Below are 20,086 nucleotides of genomic sequence, written 5' to 3' on the forward strand. Positions count from 1 at the left end.
TTGAAGTGGAGGAAGAGAGAGAAAGAGTTGGCCTCCATATTGTGCTGTTGCTTCATTTATTTATGAACCCCCATCGTTCTGCCTGGACACTGAGGTCCAGCGCCGAGGGCCTTCTGGTGGTTTCCTCATTGCGAGAAGTGAGGTTACAGGGAACCAGGCAGAGGGCCTTCTTGGTATTGGCACCCGCCCTGTGGAACGCCCTCCCACCAGATGTCAAAGAGAAAAACAACTACCAGACTTTTAGAAGACATCTGAAGGCAGCCTTGTTTAGGGAAGCTTTTAAGGTTTAATAGACTATTGAATTTTAATATTTTGTTGGAAGCCGCCCAGAGTGGCTGAGGAAACCCAGCCAGATGGGTGGGGTATTAATACTACTATTACTAATTATCCTGTCTTTTCATCCAAGCAGCTCAAGGTGGTGTACATGGTTCTCCCCCTCCTCATTTAATCCCCACAACAACCCTGTGAGGTAGGCTAGGCTGAGAGGCAGCGATTGGCTCAAGGTCACCTAGCGAGCTTCCTGGCTGAGTGGGGTTTTGAACTCTGTTTTTCTGACACTCTGACCAATGCACCGTATTGACTCTCGAAAAAATTATGGTACTTTGGTATATCATAGCTGGCAAGTATTTGTGGGGGCCATGTACAAAAAACGCCCTGCTGGGTCAGACCGAAGGTTCATATCGTTCAGCATCCTTTTCCCACAGTTGCCAGCTAGATTCATATGGGAAGCCTGGAAGCAGGACATGAATGCAACAGTACTTTCCTACTTATGATCTGCAGAATCAGATGCATCCTGCCTCTGATAAGAGGAGTAAATAGCCATTGTGACTAGTAGTTGTTGATAGGTATGTCCTTCATGAATTTATCTCTTTTAAAGCTGGTCCTCACTACCTCCTGTGGTAGCAAATTCCACAGTTTCAACTGTGTGGTGTGTGTATATATAAGTATTTTCTTTTGTCTGTGCCGAATCCTACCAACATTCAGCTTCTGTGAATGACCACACTGGGTTCTAGTATTATGAGACAGGAAGAGAAAAGCCTGTTAAAGTGCTCCCACCCCCCAGATGAGGGAGCCCCGATGCTTTTCCGGCTTCGCTGACCTCCAAGCGAAGCCGCCATCATGGTCTGCCCCTCATACTGGTTCTGGGTAATGTATGGATACATTGCCCAGGCCTAATGATGACAACTCTCAATCTGGACAGAGGGTAGCTGTTTTTTCCTTACCTCATTCTCTGTTCTGGGGGGCACGTTTTCTAAGAGGTCGATCCCATTAACAACAACACTCTTCTTCTCTCTCATCGGTGCCTTAAAAACAACTTTCGATGCTTTCTTATAGCCTTCCTTTAAAGACATCAATATGGGATCTAAGAAAGAAAGAAAACAAGAGACAACAAATGCTAAACCAAAGGGCTAGAGAGACACTTTTTGGAAACGAGCAAATAATCTACCCTATTTTAGCTAAAACCGGGACGCGGGTGGCGCTGTGGGTTAAACCACAGAGCCTAGGACTTGCCAATCAGAAGGTCGGCGGTTTGAATCCCTGCAATGGGGTGAGCTCCCGTTGCTCAGTCCCTGCTCCTGCCAACCTAGCAGTTCGAAAGCACGTCAAGTACAAGTAGATAAATAGGTACCAATCCAGCAGGAAGGTAAGCAGCATTTCCGTGCGCTGCTCTGGTTCGCCAGAAGCAGCTTAGTCCTGCTGGCCACATGACCTGGAAGCTGTATGCTGGCTCTCTCGGCCAATAAAGCGAGATGAGCGCCGCAAGCCCAGAGTCGGTCACGACTGGACCTAATGGTCAGGGGTCCCTTTACCTTTACCTATTTTAGCTAAAGGACCAAACGTTTGTGTTCTGTATTTGGGACAATGTGCTGGAACTTTGTGAAGCTGCATTTTACTCTGCAGCGCCTGTGAAACTCCTGCTGAACATCACACACAATCCAAGAGGTTGTGTTGGAGTGGCAGTGAAGCAGCCCATAATCTCAGAGGTGCAATTGAAGCTACTGCAAATGTCAGGGTTCTGAAGCTGGGGAAACCCAGGCACCTTTGTTACTCTGCCACTATGCCAGCTTTCCAAAAGAGCCTGCCCTCTTTTGAGCTTTAGTGCCACCAGGACTGCTGGTCTGAAAGTGGTTCAACCTCAGGTGTGCCCAGGTGACAAAACGGGTCCTACAGAGATCTACCTAGCTCTATAAGGCTTTGAATAGACTGGCTCTTCAGTTAGATTCTCAATTGCTTTAACACATTCCTCATTCTATATTTTAATATGGCAGGGAGATGGGACAGGTCCAGCATTTCAGTTGATTTCACTGGGGAGAGAAACAAAAGAGCATCACTTAGTCACAGATCAGTCTTCACCATTTCCAGATGTTGAAATGGTAAATGCCCAGACTTCAATATTTGGAAATATTAGGGATTTCAAGCAGTGTTAGCCATGTTTTGCTTGAAGTCAAATTTCTGGCCACTTTAAAAGTTGTTTTTCTTTTTAAAACCTAGGTGGTGTTTGATTTTCCACCAGGTTGCACATCACAAAATTGCAGAGCTAGTGCATTTACCCCGGTTCGTTCCACTCAGCCATTCATCCGGTGTGAGAGCAGGCTCTGTTCCTGGAGTCATTGGGTAAATATCTTCCTGGTATGTTTCCGACTAGAATGCAGAAGGAAGAGAAACAGCATATTTGAAATAATTAGTAAAGGACTTCCAGAGCGGTGGTGGTGTTCTGGGAAGGGTGCCCCCAGGCAGGCAGCAAACACATAATGCTGTTGGCATCAGCATACTAATAATAATAATTTATTATTTATACCCCGCCCATCTGGCTGAGTTTCCCCAGCCACTCTGGGCAGCTCCCAATCAAATGTTAGAAACAGTACCGCATACCAACTTGTATCCCCCCCCCCAAATATAATCTAGATTTATCTTTCCCAAGAAAAATTCAGTAAGTAACACACACACTGGCAATGACCCAGTTGCAAACAATCATTTAACAGTGGTTCCCGAACCATTTTGGGCACCCACCCCCTTGGTTCCATAATCGTAAGCTGCCCAAAGTGGCTGGGGAAACCCAGCCAGATGGGCAGGGTATTATTATTATTATTATTATTATTATTATTATTATTATCATCATCATTTCATCATCAGTCCCCTCACCCCAATTTAAAAGTGATAGAAGCAGTAAAACCTTAAATACAAAACAAGGAAGTTTTTTTGTTCCATGTTCTAGCCCTGTCAAGCATAAATTAGCAATCAATGTGTTTGGAGGGCCCCACTTCCAGTGCCCCCCTTCTGCACCCTTGCCTCTTGGGGCCTCATTGCCCCCCCCAAGGGTGGTACCGCCCATTTGGGTAACTACTGCTTTAACCCCGTCTGCGAGCCACTAAGTTCCATTTTGCCCTCCCCCCCCAAAAAAATCAAAAAGATTTTTGATGCTATGGCAGTAATTAAACTACTCAACATACTCCTCCCCCCCCATCCCAAAAACGAGGAGCGGACATTTATCTCAGGAGCAGCACAAACTTTTGGCTCATTCTCTGAGCCAAGCGAAGTCATAAGCATTGCAACATAGCAGGTTAACCATTTGTCGGATTGCAGTTTGGGATGAAGGCTGCATTAGAGCATTCTCAAGCACATCCCTGTTGCCCCGAAGATCTGGCTCCACGCTGCTGCAGAAAAAGAACCCATGCAGCAGGGAGCTCGGTGTGTTTGCGGTCTGAAAGGAGAGGCAATCAAGGCAGGAGAGGCTTAATAGAAGGCATTTGGGCTTGTGGCGCGTGGAGAAAAATGACTACGAGTGAGGGGAATGGACCTGTGGGGCTTTGTGCGGAAATAATGGGACAGAATCGCAACCTTCCTTTACAACACCAAAACACAGGGAAAGGCAACTGAGCATAAGTGCCAACTCCCTGGGGCTCTGGGTTGCCTGAGCACCCACAAAATTCCCCATGAAGGAACAGGGCACCCACAAATTTGGGTGTTTATTTATTTATTCATTCATACATACATACATACATACATACATACCCCGCGTATCTGGCTGGATCTCCCCAGCAACCCTGGGCGGCTTCCAACAAAGTATTAAAATACAGTGGTCTGTTAAACATTAAAAGCTTCCCTAAACAGGGCTGCCTTCAGATGTCTTCTAAAAGTCTGGTAGTTGTTCTTCTCTTTGACATCTGGTGGGAGGGCGTTCCAAAGGGCGGGTGCCACTACCGAGAAGACCCTCTGCCTGGTTCCCTGTAACTTGGCTTCTTGCAGTGAGGGAACCGCCAGAAGGCCCTCGGCGCAGGACCTCAGTGTCTGGGCAGAACGATGGGGGTGGAGACGCTCCTTCAGGACCGAGGCCGTTTAGGGCTTTAAAGGTCAGCACCAACACTTTGAATTGTGCTCGGAAACGTAGTGGGAGCCAACGGGCACCCACGGTTGCGGGGCCATGTTGGCACTCCTGCATCTGAGCACACACTGATGCAAAGAAAAAACAGCTTGTGCACAAGGTCAACATGTTTTAAGGCATAAGAACCCAAGGAGAGCCTGCTGGATCAGGCCAATGGCCCATCTAGTCCAGCATCCTGTTCTCACGGGGCCAACCAGATGGATGAGGAAAGCCAGCAACAGGTATTCAGAAGTGTTTACTATCAGGGCTGGTAGCCATCGATAGCCCTCCCCTTTGTCTAATCCTCTTTTAAAACCATCCAAGCTGGTAGCTGTCACTGCCTCCTGTGGAAGCAAGTTCCATAGTTTGAGGCAGAGCAGACTTCTCCCACCTGGGACCCAATAATAATAATAATAATAATAATAATAATAATAATAATAATAATAATTTTATTTATATCCCGCCCTCCCCAGCCGAAGCCAGGCTCAGAGCGGCTAACAACAGTAAAAGTAACACAGCATTCTAAAATCAATTCATTCTAAAATCAATTCAGAATCAAATTAATGGCAACCATTGGGCTAGAGTTCTATGAGGATTACCAAAGGAGGGGGTCAGACTGTTACCTTGGCCAAAGGCCTGGTGGAACAGCTCTGTCTTGCAGGCCCTGTGGAAGGATGTTAGGTCCCGCAGGGCCCCAGTCTCTTGTGACAGAGCGTTCCACCGGATCGGGGCCACAGCCGAAAAAGCCCTGGGCTCTGGTTGAGGCCAGCCTAACCTCCCTGTGGTCCGGGACCTCCAAGATGTTTTTGTTTGAAGACCATAAGGTCCTCTGTGGGACATGCCAGGAGAGGCGGTCCTGTAGGTACGAGGGTCCTAGGCCGTATAGGGCTTTAAAGGTTAAAACCAGCACCTTAAACCTGATCTAGAGCAGCAACCCCCATGCCCCATGCCTCTGCCAATCTCTGAGCAGGGTGGTCAGAGCTTGGCAAATCCCACATGGCTCCTTTTCACCTGCCAAGTCCACCTGCAGGCGGCACATCAGCCAAGGGAGCTTCAAGGCTGCCGCGGTTTGAGGTGGAAACGCCCTGCAAAATGGGAGCTAACTCTTACTTGATGTCCTATAGCAGACCCGCAAGCAAATCAGGATGATGCTCAGTAAACAGGTCATCCGGAAGCAACCACAGTTGTGAGAACTGGACCCAACTTCAAAGTCTCAGTCCCACCACACATTTAAAGCACATGGCTCCCCTCAAAGAATCATGGGAACTATAGTTTCCCCCGTGCCATGCTACAGTTCCCAGCATTCTCCGCAAACTACAGTTCCCAGGGTTCTTGGGGTGTGTGTGAATTCCTGTGTATGGCATGTAGGCAGCCTTAGAGAGCAAACCTGCTTCCTGTGAGGGCCAGATTACTCACCCTCCTTGGCACAATCATGGAGATGGGCTCAATCAGCCCTTTTAACGTGATGAGCTTATAGAACCGGAACACTTCGCAGGCAGAGACATCCAGGCCATGCTTTGGCATCACTCCTACAAACACAAGGAATAGGAAGAAGTGATGTTTGTTGTCCTGTACATAACAAAGAAAATCAAATCCTTGGAGAGGTTGCAAGGCGACCCTCTATCATGGCATCTGAGTGACACAGCAGTTCTGCACGATTTTCTCTGTTTCCTTTTATTTTATCTCCTCAGAGATCTTCCTGCTGCCCCCCCCCCCCCGGGCTAGGTAAACCCCCTGCTCCTTGCACCAACCTCTGTTTCTATAAAGTGTGCCAGCCACTGTCCTTAGCTACTGGCCCTCTGATCCAGTGTCCTGGGAATGTTCATAAACATTCCATATCCAGAGGGGAAAGGGCTCGGTGCACAACTGTCACACACAGCAGAAGAGGAAGGGTTGGTTTGGCCTGAGGGGAAGACCATGCACTGGAACCAAGGGCTGCCAGAACTTTATTTGGAGTGAGGGAAGGAAGTCTGGGGCTGAGCAGGCCAAGATGTTGGAAATGCAGGGAGGGCAAGGACTGGGGAGAGCGTCAGGGAGGCAGCAGACCTTCAGGAGGAGGCCGAAGAAAGGGGCAGAGTAGTTAGAGGAGGTGTGGGAGCCTGTGACTATGCTGGGGAAAAGAGGGCAGAACAGATGAAATAACATAAGAAGAAGCTTCTGGATCAGGCCAGTAGCCCATCAAGTCCAGCAACCTGTTTGCACCATGACCAAATGACCCTAAGAACCTAGGTATCCAGATAGACTGCCTCCAGGTCTGGAGGTTTCACAAGAGCACCAGAAGAGCCTTGCTGGATCAGGCCGATGTCCCTTTGATTTATTTCATAAAAATTCACAAGCCACTTGGTTATATATATAAAAAAAAACCCTCAAAGTGGTTTACAAAAAGAAAAAATCAAGAAAAAAGTACAACTCTACTTTTTAAAAATCCGAAAGTAAAAATACTGAAACAGATCAGAGTTGCCTCAGCTTCCTAAGCCTCTGGGCAGGCTTGTCTAAAAGGAATGTTTATAGCAGGTGCCAAAAAGAGTACAGTGGTACCTCAGGTTAAGTACTTAATTCGTTCCGGAGGTCCGTACTTAACCTGAAACTGTTCTTAACCTGAAGCACCACTTTAGCTAATGGGGCCTCCTGCTGCTGCCACGCCGCCAGAGCACGATTTCTGTTCACATCCTGAAGCAAAGTTCTTTTTTTTTTTTTTTTAATATTTTATTGGGTTTTACAATAAAAGTAAACATAATAAACAATATAACATTTGTCTTAACATAGTTTCACATTTTCTTTGGACTTCCTCACATCTCCCGCTCCCACTTTCATCGTTGTAACATTTTGTCAGCAATTTATCATCTTATTTAAATTCTTATATCCCTTCTATATTTCATAATCTTATAATTCTCGAAAGGAGCTAAATTTTCACAGTCTTACTTATTTTCTTAAAAAGTTCTAAATTTAGTGGTGCTCAGTTATTTTAGTCTAGCATCTTATTTAGCATTCACTCAAATTACAATGCTTTTGTAAATAATTCTTAAATTTCTTCCAATCCTCCTCAATCCTCTCTTCTCCCAGGTCACGAATTCTGCCGGTCATTTCAGCCAGTTCCATGTAGTCTATCAGTTGCATCTGCCATTCTTCCAGTGTGGGTAGATCTTGAGTTTTCCAGTGTTTTGCGAGAAGTATCCTTGCTGCTGTTGTTGCATACATAAAAAATGTCTGGTCCTTCTTTGCCACCCCTTGGCCGACAATACCCAAAAGGAAAGCCTCTGGTTTCTTAGTGAAGGTATATTTAAATACCTTTTTCAATTCATTATAAATCATTTCCCAGAACGCCTTCACTTTAGGGCAAGTCCACCAGAGGTGGAAGAACGTTCCCTCACACTCTTTACATTTCCAACACTTATTATCAGACAGGTGGTAAATTTTGGCAAGTTTGACTGGGGTCATATACCATCTATAAATCATTTTCATTACATTTTCTTTCAGAGCGTTACATGCAGTAAATTTCAATCCATTACTCCACAACCTCTCCCAGTCCTCAAACATGATATTATGCCCAATGTCCTGTGCCCACCTTATCATAGCCGATTTAACCATTTCATCTTGTGTATTCCATTTCAACAGCAAGTTATACATCCTTGAAAGTACCTTAATCTTTGGTTCTAACAATTCTGTTTCTAATTTCGATTTCTCCACCTGGAACCCTAGTTTCTTATCATTTTTAAAGACTTCTTTAATCTGAGCGTAATGTAACCAATCTCGCACTTTGTCTTTCATTTTCTCCAAACTCTGCAATTTCCAATTGTCTCCATCCTTTTCTAGTATTTCCCAATATTTTGGCCATTTAGCCTCCATATTGGGTCTTTTTCGGGCCTTAGCTTCCAGAGGTGAAAGCCACCTTGGTGTTTTATTTTCCAGCAAGTCTTTATATTTTGTCCAGACATTAAACAGTGATTTTCTGACAATATGGTTCTTAAAGGCCTTATTTGCTTTAACCTTGTCATACCATAAATATGCATGCCATCCAAAAGCGTTGTTAAACCCTTCCAAATCTAACACATCAGTGTCTTCAAGAAGTAGCCAGTCTTTTAGCCAGCAGAACGCTGCGGCTTCATAATACAACTTTAAGTCTGGCAGGGCAAAGCCCCCTCTTTGTTTTGCATCGGTTAATATCTTAAACTTAATTCTGGGCTTTTTGCCCTGCCAGACAAACTTAGAAATGTCTCTCTGCCACTTCTGAAAGCACTCCGTTTTGTCCAAAACCTGAAGTGTTTGAAATAAAAACAACATCCTTGGCAATACATTCATCTTAATAGCAGCAATTCGGCCTAACAAAGAAAGTTTCAATTTTGACCAACTATCTAAGTCTCTCTTAATTTCTGTCCAGCATTTTTCATAATTGTCCTTAAATAGACTTAGATTTTTTACTGTTATGTTTACCCCTAGGTATTTTACTTTTTTAACCACATTAAGTTCCGTCTCATTCTGAAACCGTTCTGACTCTGTATCAGTCAAATTTTTCCCCAAAACCTTAGTTTTCTGTTTATTTAGTTTGAATCCAGCCACCCGACCAAAGTCATTAATCAGTTGTAATACTCTTTTCGTACTGGGCTCTGGCTTCTGCAAGGTCAAAACCAGGTCATCTGCGAAAGCTTTTAATTTATATTGTTTCTGACCGACCTGAATTCCTTCCACCAACCGATCCCCTCTAATCATGTTCAATAGCACTTCCAGAACCGAAATGAATAACAAAGGGGAAATAGGGCAACCTTGTCGTGTCCCTTTTTCAATTTTGAACTCTTCTGTAACCACATTATTAACTATCAATTTAGCTTTCTGTTCTGAATATATCGCCTCAATCCCATTCTCAAAACCCCGTCCCACTCCCATCTCTTTTAAATTTCCCATCATAAATTTCCAGGAGATATTGTCAAAGGCCTTCTCCGCGTCTATAAAAATTAAAACTGCTTTTGTATTTATATCTGTTTGCAAAAGTTCCAAAATGTCAATAATGTTCCTTGTATTAGCAAACAGATGTCTACCTGGGAGAAAGCCGGCCTGGTCCTTATGAATTACTTCATTTAAAACTTTTTTAAATCTATTTGCCAAAATGTCTGCAAATATTTTGTAATCCACATTTAAAAGAGAGATGGGACGGTAGTTCTTAAGTTGTGTCTTTTCAGCTTCCGACTTTGGTATTAATGTGATGAACGCTTCCTTCCACGACTCCGGTGCCCTCTTCCCCTCCATAATTTCATTGCTGACCTCCATCAAGGGTTGTATCAAATAGTCTTTTAATGTCTTATAGTACTTGGAGGTCAGCCCATCTGGTCCTGGAGATTTGCCGAGTTGCATGTTCTGGATGGCTTGTTCAATCTCCTGTCGTGTTATTTTAGAATTCAGGATTGTCCTATTTTCTTGTGACAATTTAGATAGTCCGTTTTTTGCCAAAAATTGTTTAATCTCAACATCGTCTTGCGGCCCTTGGGTGTATAATTTTTTGAAATATCTCTGGAAACACTTTCTAATGTCCACTGGATTCTGAATGTTTTTTCCATCAACCTCTAAGTTTGTAACAGTATTTAATCTTTGTCTTCTCTTCAACTGCCAAGCTAGCAGTTTTCCACATTTATTCGCCGACTCAAACGTTTTTTGTTTCATTAATTTAACCTTCCATTCAATTTCCTGATTTATCAATTTAGAATATTGTGTTTGATAAAGTTTAATTTCTCTCAGAGTTGGCTGTGACTTCGGATTCACTCTTAATTTCTTCTCTAATTCTTTTATTTTATCCAAGATCTTATCTTTTTTCTCATTTTGTGTTCTTTTCTTTACTGCATTCTGTTGTATCAAGAATCCCCTCATTACAGCTTTACTTGCGTCCCAGATTATTCTTTTTTCCACCGTAGTATTCATATTTATCTCAAAGTAGTCCTTCAAAACTTTTTGGGCCTTCTTGGTAATTTCCTGATCTCTGAACAAATTGTCATTCATCTTCCATCTAAAGGATCCAGTTGGTAATAGTGTCATATCCATCTTTACTGCATTATGGTCGGAACAGGTCTTTGGGCAGATTTCCACTTTTCTGACCTTAGGTGCCAGGCCTCTAGAAATCCATATTTGGTCGATTCTTGTCCAGGTCAGTTGGGCTTCAGAAAAGAATGTTCCCTCTCTTCCTAGTGGGTTCTTTGTCCTCCAAATATCAATCAAATCCATATTGTCAGTCATTTCAAAAAAGGTTTTAGGTAGTCTGCCGTCTTTTGTAACATTTTGACTTTGTGACTTGTCCATGTTAATTGATACGACCCCATTCATATCTCCCATCATTATGATGTTGTTGTAATCCAGATAGTCCAGCATTGTCTCCTGCAGCTTCTTGTAAAATTCCGATTTCCCTTCATTAGGTGCATAGATTCCTAATATCAACAGTTTCTCTCCTTGATATTGTATCTCAATAGCCAAAATTCTTCCATGTTCATCTTTAAATAGGAATTTAGGTGACAGGCTCTCTTTTGCATATATCACCACGCCTCTCTTCTTAACTTTGTCCGACGATACAAATTCCTGGCCCAATCTTTTATTTATTAACACTTTTCTGTGGAGCCTCGTCACATGTGTTTCTTGTAAACAGATAATGTCCAATTGTTCTTTTTTTAATATGTGAAATATTTTCTTCCTTTTTTCCGGAATGTTACAACCATTAATATTCCAACTCAACAGTTGCAGAGACATCCTGGATCAATCTGGTTATTTCTCCAGGGGTGGTATCTTCTCTGAATCTTCAGGTTCCCCGGGTGCTGGTGTTGATGCTGGCGTTGCCCCAGGCCCAGCAGGTAGTTCAATTCCTTTTTGAAGATCCTTTCTGTATGTAGCCAAAAATTTGTCTCTCTCTTCCAATGTTCTAACTTTGACCTTTCTCCCTCTAAAGGTAAAAGATATTCCTTGGGGAAATTCCCACCTGAATGGAATTGCGTTGCTCCTTAGTAGTTTAGCAAGTTCAGAATAGGCGGCTCTAAGGTCCAGCAGTTGTCTTGGGATATCTTTATAAATTTCAATTCTTCTATCCAAAACCTCCAGTGACTTTCCGAAGTGTAGGCCCAAAATCTTATCCCTTTCCTCCTTTGATCTCAATGTTATCAAACAGTCTCTGGGCCTCTCCTTCTTTATGAATCTTCCAAGTCTGAAAGCTGACACAATTTTAAAGTCCTTTTCTTCCAAATTCCAGAACTTGGAGAATTCTTTGGTCAAAAACTCAGTTAGATTTCCTTCTTCTGCCTCTTGTAATGATCTAATCCTCAAATTATTCTCACGATTTCGCAGTTCTATCATAGAAAGATAAATCTGATGTTCCCCAACTTGTTTAGTGAGTGGTCTTACCTCTTGCTCTAAATTTTCCAATTTTTGTCTGGTATCCTCAGCCAATTTCCGATTTTCTGCTGAGGCCTCCGTTAACTGTCCAATTGCTTGTGTATTCTGTACCACTTGTATGGTTAGTTTATTTAGACATTCTGTATTTTTGTCAATCTTTGCTGATTGCACATCTACTTTCTTGTCCAAAGCTTCCAATTTTTCAAAAATTTTGTCTAGAACAGAAACAGATACTCCTGAGGCCATATCTTCCAATTGTAACTGCTCTGCTTCACCCTCTCCCTCTTTTGCCTGTGACAAGGCAACTTCTTCAACTTCTACTTCTGAGGGCAAAGTAGGTACAGATGATCTACGTGTCTGCGAGGCTGAGGTTAGAGTTGTTAAAGTTGTTTGTCTAACTCTCCCTCTTTTTCTTGTGCCACTCATTCCAACGTTATCTGTCAGTCAAGGTCACACTGAGTTATTCCCATGGGAATGGAAAGGCCCAGAGCAAGCAAACAACAAGGGAATCGAAAGTAAATGTACATGTAAAGTCACTGTTTTAGTCCAATCCTCTAGAGGGAGCTTAAAATGTCTTTCAGAGTCCAATTTAATGTCCAAGAACCTTCAGATACAAATGTTTAGCAGAGTTTATAAATGGTCACTTTGTTACAGACAGTGCTTCTTTATCTCCAAAAAGAATGTTTCAAATTTAAAAGGTCTCAATACCCTCAGATTGTTGCAAGTTCCAATATACAGTATCCAAATCTGCAGTACTGACAGCTCAATCTCTTAATGCTCAGGCAGCTCCTGACTCTGGGTTTCACCTTCTAATTTGTAATCCAATAAAAGGAGGAAAGTCAAGTGCAAGTAATAATCCCAAATCTTTAGCTTAAAGTCTTTACTTTAAATTGCAAGTTCAATAGATGCTTAGATCTGTAAAGTTTAGAATCTCTTTCTTTCAGCCTCCACTCCTCCAGCTGATTGCTTTTTTCAAGTTCAATGGCTGCGGAAGACGGACTTCCTGTTTCCACGTCTCTCCGCTTTCAGCCAAGTTCAAGCCAATTTAGATTTTTCCTTTAAAGTCTCTAATTTCAAATGATTCAGTCTTTTACTCACGAATAAGTTGCTTTTCGTCCGGATCCGTAATTTGACAGGAAAAGGGATCAGCGCTCACCGGCAGCAGCAGCGCGGCTTCGCTCCACAGACTGTGAAGCAGCTCTCAGCGCCGCAACCCCCCTCCACGCTCCGGAGCCCCTTACGGGGTTCCTTTAGCGCTTGGAGGGTCGCTCAAGGCGCCCACCGAGCCTCAAGACCCCAGGCTCTTGCTGCCTGGGGTTTTCCGAAATGGGTCTCCGCTTCGCCGTAGCGGACGACCCGTTGTCTGCGGAGCCTCCTCTCCCGTTCAGAAGAGGACCGCCATTGCCGTTCGCGCCGCCCCCGGAAGTCCTGAAGCAAAGTTCTTAACCCGAGGTAATATTTCTGGGTTAGCGGAGTGTGTAACCTGAAGCGTATGTAACTGAGGTACCACTGTACAGTACAAAAACAGTCCAATATTTGGTTCTCACAGTGGCCAACCACATGCCCCGATGCAGAGCCTGTCTCCAATTGTGGTGAAAGAGCACAGCCATCGTGGCTAGTAGCCACTGACTAGTCCAAGGAAAGACGCTGCCTCCCTTTGAGGCTGTAGCGCAGACGGTAAGCACCCCTTACCGAGGCCTTTTTGTGGAGCCGGAGAACGGAATTCCATGAGGTAAGTGAGGTATGGCTTCTCTGTACTGATTTCATAGTAGCGGATATTCCCATCTCCCTAGGGGGAGAGAGAAAGAGAGAGAGGTGTGAATCAGTGGGACTTTTGTGAATATTGGGGTGGGAGGAGAGAGCACTGCACAGTTTAGGTCATAGCAGAGCCTTCTCCAACCTGGTGCCTTCCAGGTTTCTTGGCCTACAACTCCGATCAGCCTCAGTTAAACATAGTGGTGCCAGTAGGCGCTGTGGGGAGTTGTAGTACAAAACATCTGGAGGGCCCTAGGTTGGGGTGGTTGTCATAGGAACTCTGACTTGGCCCACCCTTAAAAGCATGGATGGCCCTCTGTCAGGGGATTGGACTAGATGAACCTCAGGGTCCCTTCTAATTCTATCCTTCTATGATTCTGGGTGCTGTCTTGTTTTTGCTGTGAGGTATTCTGACTTTATCTCCATTTTCTAGCAGAAGGACTGAAGGTTGAAGGACAATGGCTTAGCTGGAGCCCCAATTAACACCCTATAATCTCCACAGTGCTCAAATTGGGATGGATCCATTTCCAGTCAGCCCAGATTCAGCTACATCTACTGAAAAGAAGGTGGCTGGTTTTAGGTCTGCTGGGAAATGGAGCATGTGTCCTTCATACATCTGAATGGAAACAAGGCATATTAATTTCATTAAAACCTGTTTCTGAGTATGCATGCTCAGGATCTCAGCCCTAAAAGACCAAAATTTAAAATAAAAAAGTGTACAGTTGGAAGGGACTCCTATGGTCATCTCGTTCAACCCCTGCAATGCAGGAATCACAACTAAAGAATCTCTTTGGAAACCACCAGCGAAGGAGAATCCACTATCTTTCGAGGGAGTCCATTCTACTGTCAAATAGCTCTTACTGTCAGAAAGTGCTTCCTAATGTTGAGTTGCAATCTCCTTTCTTGCAATTTGACGCCATCAGTTCAGGTCCTACCCTCTGGAGCAGCAGCAAACAAGCTTGCTCCACCTTAATATTAGCAAAATAGTAGTAGTAGTAATAGTAATAGTAATTATAATATCTGACAACTCTTCAGATATTTGAAGTTGGCTGCCAAATTGCCTCTCAATCTTCTCTTTATACAGTCAAACCTCGGTTGTTGAACATAATCCGTTGTGGAAGCCTGTTTGGCTTCCGAAATGATCGACAACAGAGGCGCGGCTTCTGATTGGTTGCAGGAGCTCCCTGCACTCAAGCAGAAGCTGCACTGGATATTTGGCTTCCGAAAAACGTTAAAAAACCAGAGCATTTACTTCTGGGTTTTCGGCTTTTGGGAGCTGAAACGTCCCAAAATGGAGGCGTTCAGGAGTCAAGGTTTGACTGTAGATTTAAATCTACAGCAACACAAATTGCTTTGGCTAAGCATCTAGATGAACCGATGAATGCCTTTTAAAAAAACTACTTTGAGGGAAATGGTTTGTTAATTTTTTTAGTCCAAGGGAGTGACTATGACGTGACTCCAGATATACGTTGGTTCATAGTGCGTACATAATGGCAAGATACAGAAACTTTGGGATTCTGTAGCCAAAGCCCACTCCCCCATGCCATAAGCATTTTGTGCCCACTCACCTTGCCAGCCAGGTACAGCATGTGGGTATCAGCATCGTAGAAAGGGAAGAGGAGCCCAGACAGCCCGTCAATCTCCTCCTCTATTAAGGGCATGGCGAGATCTTCCTGCAGAAATCAAAGATACTCTTGTTGGTTTTTAAAAAAAAAGCTTTCAAACCTGCTGCATCTGTAACCTTGACACTAGGAATGTTATTACAAATGTGAAGAAAGGTGTCTTTTAAAAAAGCTGTGGCTAGCCTTCCCTAATCTGGTGCCCTCAATATGCTTTTCGACTACAACTTTGGGCCAGTCATTGCCTTTCAACCTAACCTACCTCCCAGTGTCGTTATGAGGATAAAATGGGGAGGAGAAATATGTATGCCACCTTGAGAACCTTGGAGGAACGTTGGGATATAAATAAATAAAGATTTCTTCTCTCAGGGCTTGGTCCCAAAAAGGGATGATTGAAAAAATAATATTTTTTAAACTATATAATTATTTATTATATTTGTTAGTTGCTTTATCTTGCCCATGGCAAATTACAAAGTGACTTACAACCAAAACAAAACAAAAAACTCCACACAGTTATATTAAAACCAAAAACACCCCTCTGACATCAAAAAGGTCACAGATAGTTAAAGGCCAAAGGCCTGCTTATAGAGGAAAGTTTTTGCTTGGCACCTAAAGATATATACAGTGGTACCTCGGGTAAGTACTTAATTCGTTCCAGAGGTCCGTTCTTAACCTGAAACTGTTCTTAACCTGAAGCACCACTTTAGCTAATGGGGCCTCCTGCTGCCGCCACGCCGCCAGAGCACAATTTCTGTTCTCATCCTGAAGCAAAGTTCTTAACCTGAAGCACTATTTCTGGGTTAGCGAAGTCTGTAACCTGAAGCGTATGTAACCTGAAGTGTATGTAACCCAAGGTACCACTGTAATGAGGGTGCCAGGCAAGCCTCCCTGAGGAGAGCATTCTGCAAACAGGGAACCACCACTGAAAAGGCCTGTTCTTGCATTACCACCCTCCAGAATAAGTGAATAAATATCATGGGCTGACCTGATCCCAGAGGGCAATCTGCCTCGTGTTCCACCGCGAGACTCCAGTCGTTAGAAGCCGCTTCATGTTTCCTAAAAAGACAACCCGGTTCACGCGATGGTTCTTACAATTCGCCTCCTGGAAAGACAACCAAGATTTACCCAGCCAGGCAGCTACACTCCTGGCAGCCTCCAGCTCCCCTCTTCAAATCAATCATAGAATTGCAGAGTTGGAAGTCTAGTCCAAAAGTCTAGTCCAACCCCCTTCAATGCAGGAATCACAGATCAAGAATCCCTGACAGATGACCATCCAACTGCAGCTTAAAAACGTCCAGTGAATGAGAGCCCGCCACCTTCTGTGGGAGTCCATTCTACTGTTGAATGGCACTTAAAGTCAGAAAGTTCTTCCTGATGGAGGAATCTCCTTTTCTGTAATTTGAATTCATTGGTTGGGGTCCTGCCCTCTGGAGCAGCAGAAAGCAAGCTTGCTCCATCTTCCATGTGACAACACTTCAGATATTTGAAGATGGCTGTCAGATCCTCTCTCCATCTTCTCTTCTCCAGGCTAAACATACCCAGTTACCTCAACCATTCCTCATAAGGCTTGGTTTCCAGACTCTTGGTCATCTTTTCAATATCCTTCTTAAGCTGTAGTACCCAGAACTGGACACAGGACTCCAGGCTTGATCTGACCAAGGCAGGATAGAGCGGTACTATGACTTCCTTTGATCTGGACACTAGACTTCTGTAGGCAATTGATTAAGGCAGCTTTCCCTGCTGTGCTCCAGATGTTTCGGACCACAATCCCCATCCATCCCAGCTGAGACAGTTGGGGCTTATGGGAGTTGTAGTCCAAAACATCAGGAGAGCACCAGGTTGGGAAAGGCTGGCTTACCATGCTTTCAAATACGCCACTCAAAAGCCTCACTTTTCATTTCATCCAATACAACTTGTGATTAATAAAAGATTAAAGCTAGACATATAAACATGGCAGACAGTGAATTCTTTCTGTTCCCTCTATTGAAATTGTGCTTATCTGCAGTCAAAATCTGCACGTTGACATTTGGGGGGTGGGGGTGGGAAATATTCTAACCAAGAGATCAAGAAGTTTTTATAATTTTTTTTGGAAAAGGCTGCTTTCTTAGGAGATAGGCACATGCTTATAAAAAGATTGCTTTTGGAAACTTCATTGTCGGAAGAAGGAGCTGTGCATTCTTACCAACAAAAACGTATCCAACTTGCTTTTCCTGCCTTAGGAGAGGAGGCAGTTTTTACACCAACAATGTTGCAATTTAGGTGGAGGTTGCAAAACATACAGGACATGAATTAATTTATTCATGTAATTTATTAGCTTAAAAAACAACAACCTTAAAGCTGCTCAGCGCAGCCCCTCTGTTTCTGAGCAGTTTCTTACACCCCTATGCCTTTTCTTTAATCTAAATTGCACCCCCCCCCCAAAAAAAGCTGCTATCCACACTGCAGGCATAACTGTTGTTTTGGTGGGGCATTCAGACTGGAAAAATAGGAAAGCTGATGGGAGTTTTAATCTGTTTCTAGTTTCACTGTTGGTTTAACTTTCCAAAGGTCTGAAATTGTCACTGATTCCTCTTGTTGATAATTTTATTGCTTTCTGTTTTGTAAACTGCTCTACTTTGAAGGTTCTTTTTTGCCATCAAGTGGTGTATAAATTTTATGAAATAAATAAATAAATAAATAAATAAATAAATAAATAAATAAATGCAAACAAATAACATAAAAGCATAAGAAGAGCCTGGATGGCTGGATCAGACCAGTAGCCCATCTAGATGTTCAACTGTGTCCAACCAGATGTCCTAGTACGAAGCCAGTCTGCACCAGAGCAACCTCCTAGCAATTGTGTTCAGAGTCATGCCGCTTCTGACCGCAGAGGCAGAGCAAAGCCATTGTAGCTAGCAGTAGCCATGGACAGCCTGATCCTCTTTGAATCTGCCTAATTCTCTTTTAAAGTAATCCAGGCTGGTGTCCATCGCTAGATCCTGCACCCCCTCCTCCCAGAGTTGTTGTCCTGATAAAAACTGGGCACGCGCACCCCCTTCTGCGGCTGATTTAAAAAACAACAACAGTCAGGATGTTGGATGATGGCTCTCTGCCAACGCCTCTCTCTTTTGACCCTTATAAGAAGCTCCTTGCCTGGAGGACTTTGCCGGAGCGCGGCTCAATGACGCGGAGCTTCTTGTCTTTGCAAGTGGTGGCCAGCAAACTCCCGTCTGTGTTGAAGGACATGCAGAGAATGACGTCGGTGTGACAGTCAATCATCTTCACAGGCTCACCGATGTCCAGGTTCCAGATGAGAACCTAACAAGGACAGGAACGCAAAACAAAGGTCAGCCTTTCCACCACTGGGGAGAGAGCCAGTGTGGTGTAGTGGTTAAGAGCGGTGGACTCGTAATCTGGTGAACCGGGTTCGCATCTCCGCTCCTCCACATGCAGCTGCTGGGTGACCTTGGGCCAGTCACACTTCTTTGAAGTCTCTCAGCCCCACTCACCTCACAGAGAGTTTGTTGTGGGGGAGGAAGGGAAAGGAGAATGTTAGCCGCTTTGAGACTCCTTCGGGTAGTGATAAAGCGGGATATCAAATCCAAACTCTCTCTCACTGGCTGCAACGTTTTGCTTACTGTTGCATTCATACCCCACCTTTTTCTCCATGGTTCTTCTCCTCCTCATTTAGTCCCAACAACAACAGCAACCCTGTGAGGTAGGCTAGGCTGAGAGGCAGCAACTGGCCCAAGGGCACCCAGCAAGCTTCAAGGCAGAGTGGGGATTCAAGCCCTGCTCTCCCAGGTCCTAGACCAATGCACCACTACACACCACACTAGCTCTCATGCACGAGGGCATCTTTGCCCAGCTCACCTTATAGTCATAGCCGGCACTGAACAGGATGTTGTTGGTGGTCGGGTGCCACTCAACAAGGCCGACACGCCGGCTGTGCCCGTACAACTCCAGGACCGCTTCCATCATGTTGCGCTTCAGTCCTCCGTCTGGAATTTCCCATATCCGAACCTTGAAGGACAGGAGAGCAAAAGGATGCTGTGAGGAGGATGTCTTTGTCAACTCAGCGGCTTGCCTGGATGAAGTAGGTTCATTATACACTACACACACACCCGAAACGTTCTGCTACAGTAAAAATGCTTTTAAAATGTCTCATGACCCATGGGCCACACTCACACCATACTTTATTACTATTATTATTAACCAAAAATGGCAAGCATAGTAAACAAACATAAACAAAGAATGAAAAATGTAAACCATAAAGCATCACAGCCTTGTTAGCAGCATGGGAACCCAAGAACCTGCTAAGCATTGTCAGCACTGACTGGCAGTGGCTATATTATTATTATTATTATTATTATTATTATTATTGGTCAAGGGACCCCTGACCATTAGGTCCAGTCGTGGCCGACTCTGGGGTTGCGGTACTCATCTCGCTTTATTGGCCGAGGGAGCCGGCGTACAGCTTCCGGGTCATGTGGCCAGCATGACTAAGCCGCTTCTGGCGAACCAGAGCAGCGCACGGAAACACTGTTTACCTTCCCGCCAGAGCGGTACCTATTTACCTACTTGCACTTTGACGTGCTTTCGAACTGCTAGGTTGGCAGGAGCAGGGACCGAGCAACAGGAGCTCACCCCATCGCAGGGATTCGAACCACCGACCTTCTGATCAGCAAGTCCTAGGCTCTGTGGTTTAACCCACAGTGCCACCCACGTCCCATTATTATTATTACCCAGCCCATCTGGCTGTGTTGCAGCTTCCAACACATATAAAAACATAATAAAACGTCAAACATTAAAAACTTCCTGATACAGGGCTGCCTTCAAATGGCTTATTCAAGTATTGTAGTTCTTTATCTCCTTGACATCTGATGAGAAGGCATTCCAACATTTCAGGCAAGCCTTACGTGGCGATACCATTGGAGATTCAACAGGGGGGCCTTCTGCCTGCAAGACAGGGGCTCTGTCGCTGAGCCACCACTGTCCCCTTAACACACAT

General features: G+C 44.2%; 1 protein-coding gene across 1 annotated transcript in view; it reads right to left on the bottom strand.

Moving 5' to 3' along the window:
* CORO2B (coronin 2B) overlaps positions 1 to 20,086 on the bottom strand; it is a 94,285-nt gene that overhangs the window by 3,346 nt on the left and 70,853 nt on the right. Inside the window, exons 4-11 of the mRNA XM_080982186.1 lie at positions 18,949 to 19,098; positions 18,229 to 18,393; positions 16,082 to 16,198; positions 15,046 to 15,150; positions 13,415 to 13,511; positions 5,780 to 5,892; positions 2,553 to 2,643; positions 1,224 to 1,363 (exon numbers count right to left, since the gene is read on the bottom strand). Coding sequence (XP_080838312.1) covers positions 1,224 to 1,363; positions 2,553 to 2,643; positions 5,780 to 5,892; positions 13,415 to 13,511; positions 15,046 to 15,150; positions 16,082 to 16,198; positions 18,229 to 18,393; positions 18,949 to 19,098 — 978 coding nt within the window. The remainder of the gene's footprint in view (positions 1 to 1,223; positions 1,364 to 2,552; positions 2,644 to 5,779; positions 5,893 to 13,414; positions 13,512 to 15,045; positions 15,151 to 16,081; positions 16,199 to 18,228; positions 18,394 to 18,948; positions 19,099 to 20,086) is intronic.

This window comes from Podarcis pityusensis (genome assembly GCF_964106645.2).
Source record: "Podarcis pityusensis genome assembly, chromosome: 14".
NCBI classification, from domain to species: Eukaryota; Metazoa; Chordata; class Lepidosauria; order Squamata; family Lacertidae; genus Podarcis; species Podarcis pityusensis.